Source organism: Phallusia mammillata, chromosome 3 (genome assembly GCF_965637545.1).
Source record: "Phallusia mammillata chromosome 3, kaPhaMamm4.hap1.1, whole genome shotgun sequence".
Classification (NCBI taxonomy): domain Eukaryota; kingdom Metazoa; phylum Chordata; class Ascidiacea; order Phlebobranchia; family Ascidiidae; genus Phallusia; species Phallusia mammillata.
The window spans coordinates 4123149-4141920 of NC_137254.1; the positions used below are offsets into that span (position 1 = coordinate 4123149).

General features: G+C 36.3%; 1 protein-coding gene and 1 pseudogene across 1 annotated transcript; one reads left to right on the plus strand and one right to left on the minus strand.

Moving 5' to 3' along the window:
* The first annotated feature begins 9268 nt into the window (after positions 1-9268).
* LOC145220000 (scavenger receptor cysteine-rich domain-containing protein DMBT1-like) lies at positions 9269-16789 on the plus strand. The gene is made up of 13 exons (XM_080087290.1): positions 9269-9429; positions 9986-10152; positions 10725-10875; positions 11137-11312; positions 11926-12079; positions 12473-12521; positions 13039-13204; positions 13421-13578; positions 13783-13954; positions 14180-14250; positions 14354-14543; positions 14785-14893; positions 15745-16789. The coding sequence occupies exons 1-13, from the start codon at positions 9369-9371 to the stop codon at positions 15873-15875; spliced, it is 1755 nt and encodes a 584-aa protein (XP_079943416.1). The 5' UTR covers positions 9269-9368; the 3' UTR covers positions 15876-16789.
* A 1300-nt stretch (positions 16790-18089) lies between these two features.
* LOC145219270 (glutathione synthetase pseudogene) lies at positions 18090-18401 on the minus strand (annotated as a pseudogene).
* Between the last annotated feature and the right edge of the window lie 371 nt (positions 18402-18772).

The following is an 18772-nucleotide window of genomic DNA, read 5'->3' on the forward strand; positions in this document are numbered from 1 at the left end:
AAAGAAAGGATGCAGCACAAAACACAGTGACGATATTAAACAATATGTAGTTTTACTACATTACTAAAAAATGGCACAAAAAATGCAAGCAGAAGTTTCAAAAGAGATTGGGCCCTGTTTTTGTTTGAATGAAAATCATGACATGCTAATTTGAACAAAGCCACTTTGACAATAGCACAAAACAATTTATATAAACGCATTGCTTCAACACGTTTATACTTATGTTCTGAACTGGTAGCCTTTGAACCATTTGGTTATCTTAAGGTAGCACTCGGGTTTTAAAAAATGTAAATAACACGATAGTTTTGAAAGCCTAATTTCCGTACGAATTTGAGCAATAGATAGTGTTTGTTACAAACAAGGTGTTGCATGCTTATATTTAAAGATTTCATATTATAATCTTGGCTAGTTATATTTCGATGTATATGGTCGATTCCAATTTCTTCTTTGTAATCCATTTCACACACGCAAAAATCAATATCTGCCGGTCTGGAAAATGCAGTAGGCCTGCGTTCTGAAGATTTCTGTGTTTCTTCTTCCAAGGCTTCTGTCGCCAAGTTGGTCCCCATTGTATTGATAAATGCATGGCTTGGCTCTTGATACACATTAAACATTATTCATATTTTGTTGTGATGTGTGGTTGTGTAATGCAGTAAAAACAACTATCTGATTTTTCTGTGTTTTATAGCTCTTGTTAATTCAGTACAACAGGTTTGAAGTACCTTATGTAGACCTGAAACCGCTTGTTTATTTGTTGGTCTGAACAATGTGTGGACATTTCTGATTAGCAGTAAGGAAAACCTAGACAACCAGTTGCAACCGGTACGAAACCAGCCAAATTACAACTATAATTTGCTTTAAATTTGATTATTTAAAGAAGAATATATTTTTTGACATTGCAGATTTACATGTTAGTACAAGTAGCTTTCCACCTACAATTTTTAACGTTGTATTGAAGGTGTTATCTAATGTCGCGTATAAACCAATTTAATCGTGATATTTATTCATCAACGCGGGAAACACCTTTTGTATATGGCACAGTATACTAAAAGGTCATGCATGTCTGTAGGCAATATGCTACGTTGCTTTTGAACTCACTCTTTGGTGAGCACCCTCACTCAACAATTCTGACACAAAAATTGCAACACAAACCGAAGTGTGTTGGAAATTATGCGGTATATTTATAACGTTTTCGGGTAGAATGCCAGTTTACAATACGATAAAAACGATCTCAATTTTTTTTTTCGATCGAGTTATATCACGTTCTCGTACATTGTTTTGACTGATTTCACAAAACAGAAACATTTTAAGTCCTGACATTGCAGGCATTTATTACACAAATCGTATACAGCATAAGAGTTTCTGTATAACAACCACATGTTCTTGTTTATGTTGAAAGGGACAGTGTAAGTAACACATTTTGAGTGTGACACATTGCAAGATGAAGTACTAAGCCACACTAGAGCAAAGAGTACCGGAAGTCAATCGGGAAAACTTTTCTCAAAAATTCAAAGTAATAAAAATTCTGTTATTCACGATTTAATGGAGATTTATTAATTGATTGGTTAGTTTTATGCCACAGCAAATACAAGACTAGTATTTTCGATCTTTTTAAATTTGTTTCCAAAAACATTACAGAAAGCAAAATGTCGCACGTGCCGCAAAATTTTAAAACTGATCGGTATTTGGGAAACTAGGTAATGATGTAGAATCACGTTTTGTACAATTTAAAGTCTATGTGCCCAGGGTTTTTTTAAGATTTGGTTTGGGTGACCGCTAAGTAGTTTTAAGAGACCGCAAGTGTTTCATTTAAATACCAAAAACTGTAGTTGTAGTTGCAAGTCCAAATTTTGGGAAACCGCTGGAGAAAACACCTTGAAAAAACACTGCATGTGCCCTGAAATTAACGATAACGGGTAGAGCCCCGATATATTCCCTAATGCAGCTGGTTGTGGCGAATTCCTCCCCTGTTCTCATCCCTTTGCATTCGCTCTTGTGCTGGGGCTCCATTGGGGTCGAAATGGTCAAAGGCGATTCGTGCTAAAATATGAGGAAAAATTGCTTAAATGAAGAGTTTTTATATTAAACATGGTGTTTATTACCCTTGTTTTGTGGTGGTCGGTTATGTCGGTCGGATTTTACCTTGGGTAAAACCTAAAACGGAAAATGTCATCAAAGTTTTTATATTAAACGTATCCAATGTTTTTCTGAGATATTGTGGCAAAGCTATGACCACTAAAAAATCTCAATCAAAATCATTGAGTTTGCAAAACAAATATTTTTATTTGTTAAATACGGATAATAATTCAATACTTCATGAGAAAATGTAATTCTATTTCAAAAATGTTAAAGCGTTTTGTGGGGAGTAGAATTAAATTCCCAGCAAAAATAAACTGAAACATCATTTATTTTCCTACTTGATCTACGGTAGCTTAACTTTATGTGGAATGCAAATATGCTGGATAAATCAACTAACTATTGTAATGAGTTTGATATGACTGGTCAAAATAATTCAATCAGTTGTTAAACATAATAACTGATAAGAATGTATAGAAAATCTGGTCTGAATACAAGGTCAGCAAACACGAAAAACCTTAACCAGAACTGAACTGATTTGTGTTTTGCAAGAGCTATCATAAAGGGTATGTTGACACCTTCACAAAGTTTTTAACTAGACATTTTGAGTAAGTTGGTTACTAGTCTACGTTGTCACTAGTGTTCGTGTAAATTTAGAGCTACAGCATTTGCCTGTTTATGCAAATAAATAGTTTATGTAATTAATTTGTGACTTAATGAAGTCATACGTTTGTTTGTTTTGGCAGTGATATACATGCACGACAAAATGCACCACACTAATCACTAACTTTTAAACTTATTTACTTACATTAGTTTCCAAATCCTAATCCCCGAAGCAGTTCCCGTCCCACCCAAATTCACTGTCAACATCAAAATCATCTGGAAAATAAGAGTCGAGGTTCTTTGATTTTGAAGGAACCACTTTATCTTTTTTCTGACAAAAACACAAAAAAAGAATGTTTAGATCTTTTTTAATTTTTTTTTCGAACACTATCTGTTTGAAAATTTAACGGTTAACAAATTCATTTTCGAACACTATCTGTTTAAAAATTTAACGGTTAACAAAATAGACGTAAAAAGCGACATGCTTTATTTTTCAACCGTTTCGGCTAATGCTCATTTCACCATCAGTGACGTGAAGGGCCACATCAGTTACACCCGTTTATACCCACTTAAGTCACGTAAAAGAATGACAAAAAGGTGAAACAAGTGTCGCTTAAGAATAGTAGATAAACAAGATTTGGGCACTTATTTTTGTCGTTAGATCATTTTAGTTTTATAATTTGAATGCATTCTAGTCAATTCGAGAAATTCGAGAAATTCGAGAAATTCGAGAAATTCGAGAAAACTCTTCGTGTGTTTTCCAGAAAAAGGATTATCAGAAGCGGTAACCAAATTACTAGGAACCAATCAGTTTAATTGTTACTCAATCAACCATCATCAATCGTGAATATGGTTTATTCTAATTAAATATGTCACTATCGTCAAATACCAACGTGTGATCCTCGGCTTTTGCGCTGCTGGTTTTTTTTTTGAAATTATTTTCTGTTTTGCTGAAAACAGAAATGCTTCATTAAATACTGACACTTTTTGATACGTTCGTGACTAATCAAACGCAAAATTATGGAAGAGATAATGACACCATACATCACGACAGCTTCACACTTTGCATAATTCAGATAAGTGGCGCAAAGAGCTGGGTTATTAATTTAACAACTAAAGAGGGATAGGATTGGGAAGTACGTTTCTTTTAAATTTTAAATTGCGAACTAACTTTTTAAGTTAGTGTTATTGAACTGGTGATGATAATGCCTTACCCCAACCAAAATAACCCTATCCGTCAGCATTTTTAGAGATATATACAATCAGAATATTTACTCATAATTACGTTTCAAGCAAGTTCAAGACGACGTACAAATATTCAAGCGGCTTTTTCCATCGCTGGAACAAGAAGTGTTTGAAAATGCAGCAGAGCACACTCCTTATGGAAACACTAGCCATGTACAAGTCTGTTAGAAAAATATGACCATGAACTCTTTATAAAGTGTCGTTTTTCTCATACTTACTTGAACCTGAACAGAAACCCACAAAATTATTACCAGTATACGTACAATGGCTCCTTAACTTTGATGTTTCCTGGTTAATGATTTTCGGATTCACTGGTACTTGTACTAGCAACAAAAAAAGCTTCTATTTTTTTGAAAAAGATATTTTTTATTACTTCTTTATATGTCTCAGAATTTATTCGCGATCGATGTTATGTTTGAAAAGCAGCTAATTTTAACTTTCTATCTTTTGTAATTTGATTTTTATCAAACAAGCCTTTTTCAACGAAACCCAGTGTGTTTGTTCAATGTACGCAAATAGACAAAAAATCTACGAGCCTGAATTTCCTATTACCTGTGTATTGTGGCGGTGAGGACATGCTGTATTCATTTTCACCGTATTTGACATTGCATCAAACCTAGATGACAAATCATTTTTTTAACGTTTTACTTTTATGAAATAAGCTATTGCTGCCAGGCATAATGTTAGACCAAGTATTGCTCATCCAGCAGTTTTTATTGTAAACAATCGACGTTTCGACGTCCTATACAGTTTTACTTTTATGTTTGATTGCTAAATACAAATTAAAGGAGAAAGACAAATTTTCTCTTAAAATTTCTTTGCATTTTTTACTACAAAGAGCTTTCTTACCCATGAATGATTGTTTTGGTAATTTAATAAGCAACGTAGGTCCTCGCAGTATTGAATTTTACTTGTTTATTATTATACGTGATGGTGGAATGAAAACAAATGAAGCATAATTGTTAATTAATAGTGTCATTATTTTAATTTCTTTACCGGTTTTACTTCAACACTTTCGGTACCAGCATTCGGAATGTTGATTGGTTGTTCCACTGTTTGATCTTTTAAAGTTAATTTCACCGTTTTCTTTTTCGCTATATTACAAAAAAAGTTTACTTTTTAATGCTTACATTAACCAATGTTTTGCTTTTCAATAAACAACTTTAGATCATATAAAATGTGGAAAACTGACCTTTTTTAGTTGATCCCTTCATATTTTCCGAAGCTTCTTCTGTTTGTGATCGTTTTGAAACACGTGCATCCATAATTTAGGCAACAGACTGAGCAATGTGAATACTAACACGCAATCAATGACTTTGCCGGTTTAATGTTGACTACTTAGGTTTTGTAGTTGACAGGTTGAAAAATAAAAATGTCTAAAAAGCTAAGACGGTCTTGGAACACTGCAGCACAAGAAATTTAATTAAAATTAACCTTTTTCGGACCAATGATTTTGGACACAAATCAGGACCGTGTCAGTCTCTTATTTCGCGAATGCCTTTGCACTCAGAAACATGATCCGGGGCTTAACGTCGACACAGGGTCTTTGCGTCTATGAAACAACTAAGCCTTACCTCCCGTCATCAACACTTGTTTAATCGTCGATTTTAACTATTTTTAAAAATGTAAAAACGCAATAAAATTCTGGACCGAAACTCGCAGAAAAACTGATAACAAAGTTACTAAATTGACTTGAGCCAAATCCACAAACAACCTTTTAACCGTAAAGTTCTTACAGAAAACGCTTTACACATTGTAAGCACAAGAGCTGAACTGACGCACAGCGCAGAAAAACACAATTGGTCGCCGACATGTTACACATCAGCACGTCCAAACGTTTAATATCGTGGGTGCGTACGGGACGTAATTTGATCGTTGAAACGAAAGCTTTTGTTTGGAGCTGTTCCAAAACATTTTTCTGATGCCAGACGAAACGCTCTCTTTTAATTCATAACTGTTAGGCAGAGCAACGGCTTGAAACACTATACAGGAGATTAAAAGCAATTTAATTAAAATTAAGCCCGTGTCAGGCTCTTATTTCTCTCAGCGTCTATGTCTTTGCGTCTGCTCATCACCTGACCCATTTTCCTGTGCTTATCGTTTCGTTAGACCTACTTGTGTAATCGTCGATTTTAACTGTGCAAGTTGTAAAAAAATTTAAAACGCAATAAGGTTAATTCTTTAGCGAAACATTCAGAATAAAATGGTAACGAAGTTACCAAGATCTACTTGAGCCAAGACAATACGCCTACAATCAACCCTTAAACTATAAAGCTCTAACACAAATCGCTTCATACAGTATAGGCACAAGAACTGAATTGGGGCACAGCGCTTAAAAAAACAATTGGACTACGACATTTAATACTTCAACGCCTCCAAACAACCTCATACCGTGGGTGTGTACGCGAAGTAATTTAATAGTTGAAACGAAAACTTTGTTTCGTTGTTTTGGCAAAACATTGTTTTCATTGCTGCAATAACGTTACGTTTTCCATATCAAAGCTTGTGCACAAGTTTCACATAATATATTTCATTTGGGGTTCAAACTAAGACTTCTTTGAAGGCCAGAAAATTCGTGGCAGTACTATTAAAAGTGAGCTGCATCTATAGAAACATTTGTTGCAGTAATACATGACAACGAAAGCATTGCATAGTTATGGTGCAGCATAATGAAAGTACTAGCTGTGCTTTGTAATTGTGTGAAGCTGACACACACTGACTTAACTGTTGAAAAGTATGACCCAACCATCGCAATTTCCAATTCTCGGATAAGCCATTTCCATCATGTTATAAAAACGTTGGACTTATTTCTAGTAAAACACGTAACTAGCAAAAATAATTCGCTGGTTGCAGAAAAACCTTTCTAATGACCGCATTAAATGTTTTCGCGGTCATGAGTTTTTGTATACAAACATAAGTACGATTCTATTTGATGTTTTTTTATTGGGCAGATTAACAACCCACATCCTACGAATGGCATGTGACAAGCAACAAAGACAATGTGCATGGGATTGGAGGCAAAGAATCGGGAACTATAGGTCAATGGCAGGCTGAGCTAAAATTGAAACACGTTTTAAAGGTTAAATGCTAATTTTGTTTTAATGGCGACGTTCAGTCACTTGATCGAACTTATATATCAGTACTAATAAAAGATTGTAGCGACCTCACTAGCGTATTTGCTTATGTGCATCAAAGCGTGGTATATGTCTTGCAACATGTAATCACCGCCTTATTCTGTAGGATTCTACATTGTCAGAAGATGTATCACAATTCTAATCAGCAGTCGACACGCTACAGTTCTGCATGTATTGTGCAGCACTGTACGTTGCTCCTTTGGCTGCTTACCAAGCGGTATAACAGAGAGAAACAGAATCAATCTAATAACTGTAGATCCATTAATATAATGCATAAATAAGTTTTACAAATATATTTCACAAGGTTTCACATACATTAAACAGTTTAGGGATGGATTTCTGGGTAAACCAAGCCACTTAACCAAGTTGCAATGTAGCAGTTAACATTGTAATGATTAAAAGATCCCACCCTGGTTTACAAACTATTAGTGCATAGATGCTATAAACCTAGGTTGAAAAGCGGAACGTGCTTTTCGCGTAGATTTCTGGCTCGAATTTCAATAAATCGACCTAACTTTATAATTGACATCAACATTTTTTGTTGTGGGTGGTAACTATGTAATTGAGAAGTACTAAGTTTTGCATGTGGTTAGAAATCAAATTGAAGGCAGTTTATGTAAAGAATAACAGCAAATGTGTAAAAAGTATGTTTTTATTACCGAATGAATTTGTACGATTGAAGCACAAATTTCATATTTCAATTTCAGTAATAAAACTAAAACGGTTAGAAAGTAACGAAATAATTAAACACAGGTTCCATAATATAGTCGAACCACATGAGTTATGTATTACGCGTCAAACCCAGTTGCATAGAGCGGCATCGCTACCGCATAGGCGCCGCAAGTGTATTGATCCGGTTTGAATCACCTGCATTGTGTTACGAGGTTTGTGATGGTTTGCGCTGGCAATCTCTAAGTAGGCCGCAGTGTGTTCGGGGTATATGAGGAAACATGAAGCATACAAAGCATTTTAGCTGAGATGTAGCATTATGACACTGGTATAGCTGAAACGGTTTAAACAAAGCTTTTGCAACACTTGATTCAGCAATTCAGTCACTGACTAATTGATTCAACTGTAAGAACTGGTATTGGACAAAGTTTGCTAAATACCGATAGATGGCACAAAGAGCATTTGTAAATTGTCAAGGAAGATTGTATGAAAACGCTGACGGTTTATGCGATTACAGTTGAGGTGAGGTTTTATAATGAAAATAATTTTAACCTGCAAACTTAGTTCTCGTGTTAAATTTAGCCCCTAACTTTATCCCAGACGATCTGTAGTTAAATAATTGTGCTCTTTACGCCATCTATCGGAACTAAAGAAACTTTATCTGTCGCAAGTTTATTAATAGCTCTAACCTCCTATACACCCTTGTATAGCAAACGATTTCAAGGTGTAAGTAAAAGAGGGTGTACCCAGTCGTGGGGAGCCCTGCAAGCTAACCAACCGTGTTTGGTAAGGGGTGGGGCTTTGATCTTGCTTATTTCAATTTCAAACTTGGGCGCCAAAGGACTTGTGAGTTTTTTTGTATAATGACCAGGGAAAAAATGCTGTCTTGCCAAATAAAATTAAAAATCGTGCAAACTGCTGTAAACACTAAAACGTGTTCTACGAAACTTACTATTAAACTTTTACTATGAGTTTCAGTACATATAGATGGTTAAAATCTTAAATGGTTCACTTTATATCAGACTGTTACTCCCAACAAACAGGAGTGGCGTTACAAAAAAACAGCAGCTGCAATGACTGGACTTGTGGATTAAAACAATGGGCACTGTCTGCAGCTTGCTTCCGCGGAGTTTGAAAAAAGAACGACGACTCACGTGAATAACGTAATACGCGTTTTAACCCAGTTGGATGTAGCGGCATCGGCACAGGACAAGCGTCGCAACTGTATTGATCCGGTTTGAATCACCTGCGTTGTGTTACGGGGCTCGCGGTGTTCGCGCCGGTAATCTCTAAGTAGGCCACAGTGTGTTATAATGTATAAACGGAAACCCGCTTGACGCATATGAAGTGTTGCAGCTGAGAGGTAGCATTAGAATACTTGTATTGCTGAAACGATTTAGATAAAGTTGTGGCCACACTTTAATTAACAAGGGTGCCGACCTCAAGAAAGTTCAAATAGAAAATGTTAAATATTGATAGGCAAACATATGCTTACGTACTAGTTGATGTGCAAATACATATAGTTGTAAGTTATATCGGTAGTATTAAATTAGTATGTTTATTCATTTATTTGCATTGTATAGTAGTAGATATTAGTTGGTGATATAAAACAGTTGCTATTTGTCCAACAAAACGACCAAAATGTCAATCAGGCTGATAAAGGTTGCTCTTTTCGTCTGCTCTATGAGTTTATTACATCGAGGTAAGTAATTTTAAAACATAGCCAGTCGAAAGTAATTGTTCTAATGGCGGCATACAAAACTTACAAACTTCATAGACTTAGATGACATTTTACTGCAATGTATCAAATAAAGCCCTAATTGTGTAAGTTTAAATATTGCATTTGCACGAACAGCTTTGAGTTGTTTGCGACGAGCTTCAAAATATGGTTTCCCGTCATTTAAAACAAGGTTAAAAAACAAACTATTTAGTCGCTGCAGAATCTTTTAAGTTTTAATCATTTTCGAACTATTGAAATCAAACAAATACTTTGACAAAACCATTTTATTAGGGTCTTATGGGCTCGGTGTAAAATATTGTTCCAGTTAACTGGTAAAACATATTCACCAGGCTTAAAATAGCGACGCAAAGTTGCGATGTCATAAACCGCGAGAAAGCGGATGGCACATTGGCGGAAATATAAAAAAACGCGCTGCAGCTATGCCGAACTCTCTATGTAGCAGCTTATTGGTGTCAGGATTGTAAAGGGATGGTCGATTGTTAAAATTTATTTTTCTGATGGTCAATTTCATATTAAGTGTCGGACGGTCAGTGTCACGACGGGGATGTAACTACAATTCACTTTTCTGACAACATTTTACCTGAATGTACCACATATACTCGCCGCTTTATCCACGATCAGGGTTCCACAAGATTGGTTACTTATTTTCGAAGAGGAGAGCTTGCTGCAGACAACTTTTGTGAGGTAAAGTTATATGAGTATAGCTTTCGACTTCGGTACATAAGATTTTGTTGGTTTGGTTCTTTTTTAACCTTTAGGGTGGAGGTCACGCACACAGTGAGTCTGCATCGTATTGCTAGTTGTTAGTTACTTTATTTGTTGATATTTTTTTATCAAAACAGGTTCACACGTGTACGCATATAACATATTTTCCTCGATTCGACTTGAGTAACGAACCAAAATCTATTTTTTAAACTATTTTAACTCGATTTGTGGTTTGTTTCAAATCCATGGATTAAAAAAATACTTTGGAATGTTGTAGATTTATTATGATTGGGAGTTGTTCTTGAAACAAAGTTGTTTTGGGAACAAATTTGGACTGGTTTTAACCAAAAGGGCTCATTTTTTGCCTGACTTTCTACTCGGCTACATTTGCTGCGTTTTTTTCGAGTTGGTTAAAACGAACGGGTTTTCTTTTAAAAAGTTCGGGTTTGGCGTTTAGGGCTCAGACGTTCGGGCTCGGTAACAACTCGTAATAAAACTAATTGCCACTAATGTGCAAATTTTGAGCATTATCCTCATTCTGTTTAATCTAGATTTACGAGGGATCCGACGACCAAGGTACATTGGCTGGAACGTTGGAAGGTGGAGGCTTATCTTTTCCGGTTTTCGTTGAAAGCTCGTCTGCTTATATATCATGTGTCACAAACCTCACAACGGGAACTGCAAAAATTCTTATGCACGCTGGTAGGTCACATCTATAAGTTTTCTCAAAATTTGGGCTTTTTAGTTGATAAGTAAGCTGCAGTCAGAGCGTCACTTTCGTTCTGTATCATCTCATCAGTGAAATGGTGACAAAAAATTGAGTGTGCAAATTCTTGCAGCCAGACTGTGTTGCGTTTCATGAGTAAGAGGTCAAAAGTAACTGCACAGAAACCAAATTTGTTTTACCAGCCGGACTGTCTGCAGCTAAACTAACAAACAATTAACGCCTTTTGTGTATTTTAGCTACTTTGTGCGGGGAAGATGCTACAGGACCGATATATAATTTACAGTCTCCTAACTTTCCAAATAACTACCCAGCTACGGCTGGTTGTGTTTGGAGATTTCGCATGGAAAGCAGCACGTCCTTGGTGTTTCAATTCTCCACTTTTACAATCGAAAATAACTTTGACCTTTTATACGTAAGTGAGTGGTTATTTCTTTTTAAATTACATTGCAGAACCAAAACGGACCGAACCAGGTTTTAATCTTGTTTCGAGTTAACATTTTACAACATAATAATTTTTGGCAATGTAAAAAAACATAAGGACACACGGTGGCTGAGATGGCAGTCAGGTCCAAATCAAACATATTTTGTTGAAACAAAAGTCGTACCTAAGCCGAAAAGCCTGGCTCTACATAAAACTTTCATTTGAACCAGGAGTGCACAACAAACAAATCCGTTCTAACGTTGCATAAAAATCTAGAAAACAATCTCTTTTATAGAGATTAATTTGAGGGCAATCATGTCCTAAATATTTAGGACGCCATCATCTACATTGCACGTTGTACGTTGGTTTATTCAGTATTTGTACCCAATGATTAATAAGCTGGTAACAAATCTTTCCAGCCCCACGAAACCCAGTCCGAGCGGTTTTCCAACCTTAATTTCTAAAATAAGGCATAATCCATTAACACCCACTGTACATGTATTTTTGCGGCCTCATACTTTTGTCAGTTTTGCCGCGCCTTATGCACCCCCGATTTAAACCAGAATTTTTTTACACTTGTTGACTGATGCGACATTATTTTCAGTTCAAAGACGATCAAGGAAATGTAGAAAGATTGACTGGGAATTATGATGGAGGATTGAATCACACAGTTACTGCAACAAATCTTACTCTTATCTTTATCAGCGATACTGACGGAGCTGAGCAGGGATTTAATGCAACAGTCAACCTTCCATCAGGTTAGTGCAATTTGTTTTCAAAAGACAACAGACAAAAACGCAAATCTTACAATGAAAATGTTGGGTACATTTTCAAAAGTTTATACGGATGGAAATCATTTTAAACTTTGCGATTTACTCTCCATGCAAATCAGATTATTTTTAATTGATTTGTACCATGTCATGTTGGTTATTTGTCGTTTTCTTAATTAAGTGGCATAATTTGTATGTTGTGGAAAAAGGAAAACAAAACCCATCAGGTCCATTTTATGGGTAACGACAATAAATTATGTTTTGAAACACAAACTTGGTGGAATATGATGAAGCAAAATTTTATCTATCCAATGCAGCAAAGTAATCGTTGTTTTGTTCGAAAGTGTAAGCTAACCGTAAGTAATGCAATGTTTTTTGTAGGATCGCAACAATCAACGATGGTGTGTCAGACCGAAGGTTTGACCCTACCGTAAGTTCTTTTTTAGTGTTTAGGTTAACATTAAATAATCCTTAAGAAATATATAATGATTTTAGAATTTTTGTGGGGGGCATGGCGTTTTTAGACATTGCACAAAGAAGTCGTTTGTGCAAAAGAAATATAGGCACCATCACAGGAATAAATAAGTAAGAAGTGGGTAATAATTTGACATGTCTGAACTTAATATTTCAAATTGCAGTTAATTTAGGTTGCACATTGAAAAGTGCGCATACATATAAATCTATTGAAATGTCACCGCTATATAATACCCGTTACAGCCACCGTTCTGCGCTTGATAACGTTTTGCCGATACCAAGCTGGTTTTAAAGCAATTGTGTCTCTACAAGTGTTCTCTTCCCAAGCGATCAAAGAAAAAATTAACGCAACCCAACAACAAAAATAAGATTACCTTCTAAACAGTGTTGTTAATGTAGTAGGCAGTTTCTTTGAAGATGCTGCATTAAAAGTGTTGTTGCTCTACAAAAACTCTAATGTCCAATATTCGCAGGGTTACGCCTGATGAACAGAACACATTGGACTACGAACTCGGTGACACTCTTTACATCGCATTAGACAGGGAAACTCCCCTTTTACAACTCAATGACAACTGCAAGGTCACGGGGTCAGATCCGGTGTTCGTGTTTGACATTGGTCAGTGTGAAGGTGCCTACAAGGTAACATGCGATTTTATATATTAATGGTGTATAAAAAGATTGACAACGCTTAAACAAATCATCGGTTACATTTTAACAACGAAAAAGGATAGTTAGCAACGACCAAATGTGTTAAAATTTATCGCACCAAATAAAATAAAGTATTAAGATAGATTTGTTTCGTAAACTTTGTTGCGGTCGTATAAAAAATGATTACGTACATTTTTGTATTAACAGAATGAGAACGATATGGTGTCGGTGTCTTTTCTGATCTGGAGATTTTTAGCTCTATCCCCTGCCGTGGTCCAACGCGACGTTCAAAACAAGCTCAATATGACTTGTGTATTTGAAGCCGATCAACTTCTCTCGTCATCTAATGTCCAACCACATGTCGGGTAAGTGGACAATAAGGGCACATGCCATATGTTACACGGCAAACGACATCAGTTGGTAATTGTTTCAATGGACAATGTTAGTTTTATCATCACTAGTACTAGCCAAACATTATGAAAAGTAACCAATAAAAACAAGAAAATGAAACTATAGTTCTAAATCCCTATAGAAATCTGTTTAATTTTCTTCAAAATAACAATGTGCAGATCCGTTGAAATTTCGGCCGAGAATATAGGAAACTTTGACGTCGCTCTAAATCTTTTTACAAACGAACATTTCAACGAAAGCTTGCCTGGGGAAGTCACTGTGCCCTACTACATATTTGCTGAAGTTAAACTTGAAGAAATTTCTCCAAGCAACGATGACTTCATTGTCCAGGTAAATCATTAAGGCAACAAAGGTTACTAAATTGTAGTTCGCGTTTTGTAGAAAATGCACATTACAGTCGTTGCATTATTTTGTGTGTGACGTTATCCATCTTCTTGAGTAAAGATTTTAAAACTGTAAAACACTTTTGAGTTTTTATTCCCATGTTAAGTATTTAAGCATCATTTAGGTGCTCTAGGGGTTGCACATTTAATTTCATTACAATTTTGTATACAGCTTGAAGAATGTTGGGTAACACGCGTTGAAAACTCTAGTGGTTTGCCGAACTACCCTGTTGTAGTAAGCGGGTAAGCAGTACTTGCATTGGATTTGTAGTGTGTACTCTTGCTTTTCATAAAACTGCACGGCACACTGTTTTAGCCTTGCGTAATTTTGTGCCAATATGAGTAGATGTGTTGCGCCACCCAGTGGAGGCGAGGCTGCCGACGCAAAAATGTTGATGAGAAATTACCAAGCCAACTTTGCAACGTTCAAGCTGATGAGCTTTGTGTGGACAAACTTTACCGATGCAGAACAATTTATCTACATTCACTGCGACGTGACCATTTGTCAAAACTCAACTGGACAATGCCCTGGACAGGTGAGTTGAGTTTGTTTGCTGCGATAGATTCAAAATAAGTCGGCCGTCGAGATGCCCACATCATTGCTAGTAAAGTGGATTATATTTGATTGATTTATACGTCAATAAGTTTGCTTTATTAAATTAACAGAGAAAAAACACGATATGTCTGAGTTTTTTCAGATTACATTTAGATGCTTTATTTATTCTTAATAATATTTATATACATCAAAAAAATTATAAATATTAAACTGATTTGCAGATGTGTGGAGGGAAAAAAAGACGATCTGTTGACAACAATGTACGCAGTCAACGACTTTCTGCAGGGCCAGTGCACATCTTACAAACTACCAAGTATCTCCTTATGCAAGGTACCAACACAATAGTTAAACTCTTCTTTCCTATATATTAACTTTGTTCAGGGCAAAATACTGCAGTTGCCTGTGTTTTAACTACTCAAATCATTGCATTTATCAACTAAAACCCTCGGGGACATATTTACTTAAGCTATATTAGACCTCAATTATCAAACATTTCGCTTGTTTCTATGTCTAAAATTACTGCGCCTTAAAGTGAATTTGTTTGTTTGTTTTATTTAATCCTCGATGGGCCGACAACGCCTGAATGCGTTAACTAACAGTCAGTCCACAGTCGAGCTGCCTGATTTGTTGCAACTCAGTTGAATATTTATTATTTGAGACTTATAGGGGACGTTAATGTAGTGCAATCCTTCAGGTTTCTCTGGGTTAGGGCAATTTCAAAGTTTCTTGCCTAGGGAAACACAAGCTGCCAAGACAGGATTGGAACCCACAAACTATTGAACACAAGCCGGTTGCACTTACCACTTGGCCATTTTGGCAACTCATGCATGGCCCTTAATGTAGTTTTTTTCGTTTTTTTGAAGTTTTGTATAAAAAACATACTCCACACCGTCATAACCAGCAAACTTAAATTAAAAGTTACTTCAAAAAAGAAACACTTAATTCCGAATAATGGTAAGCGGTGAGTTCGAATCCCACCATTAACTGATTCTTTACAATCTGAAGTGTATTGAGAATCAACTCGATTCGGCGTTAAATATTTTGCAAACTTGGCCCACTTCGAAGTATACATAAGAGTGGTATTAATTTTAGTCTGTATGCAGTTTTTAATCTCTAGTTCAGGGGCAAATGCTTTCGCACGCATATATGTTTATCTAAGTTAAACTATCTTTTTATCGCAGACACTCCAGGAGACAGAGTTGAAGTAAATGAAGCAGTGTATAACATCTTTCAACTACTGATGTTTGTTCTTCTGGTTGCTGTAATTATCGGAGCTAGTTACATTTTGTGGGGCAAAATAGCCCAGATGTGAATTCCAAACAAATTGGTCTGTAAATAACATTTCAGATAGTTTTCACAAATAACATTGTATTAATTCTCATGACATAAAAAAAATCCCCAAAACAACAAATTTGGCAGCGATTTATTCTCAAATTCGTTGATAAATTTGCTAGAGGTTTCAAAACTAGTGATTACAGCACATGTAATACTTACTTCTTTATTGTCGTCAGAAAAATGCCTTGTCAAAGTGATTTTGTTTGTATGACTGTGAAACAATATAATCGGATGCAATTGATACTGTGTGTGTGTTGGTTATATGACCACCAAGATAACATTTGCGTTTGGCACGTATGAATTAACCAGTCTAGAGTAACGTGTGTCTCCTAATTAAATTGTGATGGGAAGTATTACGAAGTTTGAAGCATTGTTAGCAATAGACAGAAACTAGCTTGTTACACGATTTGACTTCCAAACGAGCTGTTTTTTTTAAATAATTGCTAAATTTGCACAATTAAGGGGAACCATTAAATAAAACTGGATTGAAAGTTTAGAAATGGCAGTCACAGCCAGAATGAAATATTTTGGTCAAATAATTTACTGGTGTATTTTTTGTAATGCCACTTTTAAAACGTACCGCTACTGTGCCATATTTATTAACTACTGTCACGCACCAATAATTTTGACATCGACTAGTCGCGCCTGCACATTTGTAATTGGCCGGTAAGGTCATGTGACTTTTCGTCTGCCATGTTTTGTGCTATATTTAGGACAGTTCTTGACTGGGCCTTATGGGGTTTGGAGCGTTTGCGTTATAGTAACAAAACGTGGTCTTGTTGTATTGTGTTGTGTTGTAACTTATTGAAACTTTGGAGATAGCCAGCGTCCTTTCAATTTTGTATTTATTAATTATATTAAACTTGTATTAGTTGTTCGGTGTGAACATTACACCTTTGTCTTGAGCAGTAAGCCGTCAGTGCAGGGGAAATCTAGTAAGTTAAAGGGCGGTGATCCTGCTATTAACGTGGATACGTTTGGGCAATCTTACTTTGTTCAGTGAAAGTTAACCACCTCGCCTTTGTCTAAAATCCTAGGCCAAATCCGGGATTACCTAACTAATTTATGTTACAATTATACCGATTTTTAAGATTTTCACCAAAATCGAATGGTATCTCGATGGTATTGCAAATGAACAAAATGTCTGCTAATGCTGGAAAAGTCTTTGGTTCGACCGAACGTCAATTTACCAGTTTGATTGCTTCCTCTTGTAGTTGAGCTGTAATTGTGTCGTCATTGGCGTCGCGTCACAAATCGGCGCTTCATAAATAAATGTCAGGCAATATTGAGAAGTTTCAGGTTTTCAACTGGAGTGCCGCTATACCCTAATGCAGCGGTTCCCAAACTGGTGTCTGCGGTCCTTTAGGGGTCCGTGAGGCAATTTTGGGGGACCGCGAAGCGGTTGAAGTAATTCTATAATCTTATTTGGCGTCAGTTTGTGCCACTAAATAAGTTGAAATCAAAGTAGAATTGAGAATCGACTGTCTCCATTGCTAAACAATGGCCTTTATCGATTGACAACTATCAAAAATGCAATTGTTTGCGCACAATTGCGATGGGTTTTGTCCTGTTTGTGATGTCACATGCTGTCTCTGAATGATGTTTTGCGCAATTTTGCATAACTATCTAAAATCATGCAATCAACTTTTGTTTTTATGAAATACACATTTAGGCTTAAGGACCGCTAGCCCTCGAAATAATGGCAAAGGGACCGTTTTGAAAAAAAATATGAAAATGTTTGGAAACCACTGCCGTAATGTGAAATGTTTTGCAGATTTTAGGTAGTTAATGACATTACTGTTTATCATTTTCCAAGGTAAAAATGTCAAGTCGACTATTAAAAGCGGCGCTTTTTCTCAGCGCTCTGAGTATGCTGCACCGAGGTTAGTGAATTGATTGATTTTCTTTGTAACTTTAACTTGTGTGGTATGCATGATAATCAAATTGTGGCAGTACGGTAAGATTAAACTTTGCAGTGCTGTTTTCTGGAGGATCACGGGTGTAAGATTACTAGAAACATCTTTTAAAAGAAAAGCCCTGAATCAAAGCATAAACTAATAAAATAAAAAGCTCATATTCCGCGTTATTTTGGTCACAAGTCGTTTTACAGCAAAAATAGTAGACCACTGCAAGTGTTAAAATAAGCACATCTAGACAAGCAGCGGGGAGTCCAACATTGCAACTCCAGTCGCTACACCGCCATCATTTTGGTCCTTGGGTTTCGAACAGAGCAGATGTCCAGCAGCGTAATTCTCCAGCATCCAAGGTAGACTCCGTATATTCCTAATTCCGAAATAACTTCTTCCTTTGTGGCGGTTCCACCACAAATGGCATAGTTCGGAGTCGGTTTTGGATTGATAAGATCCATGAGGGTGTAGGCACTACGTCGGCTGTCGTTTCCGATTTCTCTCAACAGTTTTGCGATGTCTTCGCCATAAATGTTGTTTCCTCCCCCTTCGCGTTGTGGTTTCAAAACATATTTTTGTGGATTTTCAATTGCCATCTTATATAATATGAGCTTTTATAACAATTGCTTATATAATAAAAAATGGCTCTGAAACAACGTATTGCGAGCGACAAGAGAGAAAAAACGGCGGGATTTGTTGAAAATTAATTACACAATAACAAAGGACATCCGAAAAGAATTGCGCTCGTTACAAAACGATCAAGCTGAACTAAAGTCCGAAATTTGATGGAGAGAGCGGACGTAAAATGTCGCGGAAAACCGGGCTGACAGCCCGCTGTTCTTGCGCTTTCTCGCTTGTTGCTCGCAATACTCATTCATTGCTCTGATGAAGCCTTGTCGTTGTGATTGGCGAAACGTTAACAAATACAAGTTCTTGAAACAACAACTAGTGTTTTGTTTAGCATTAC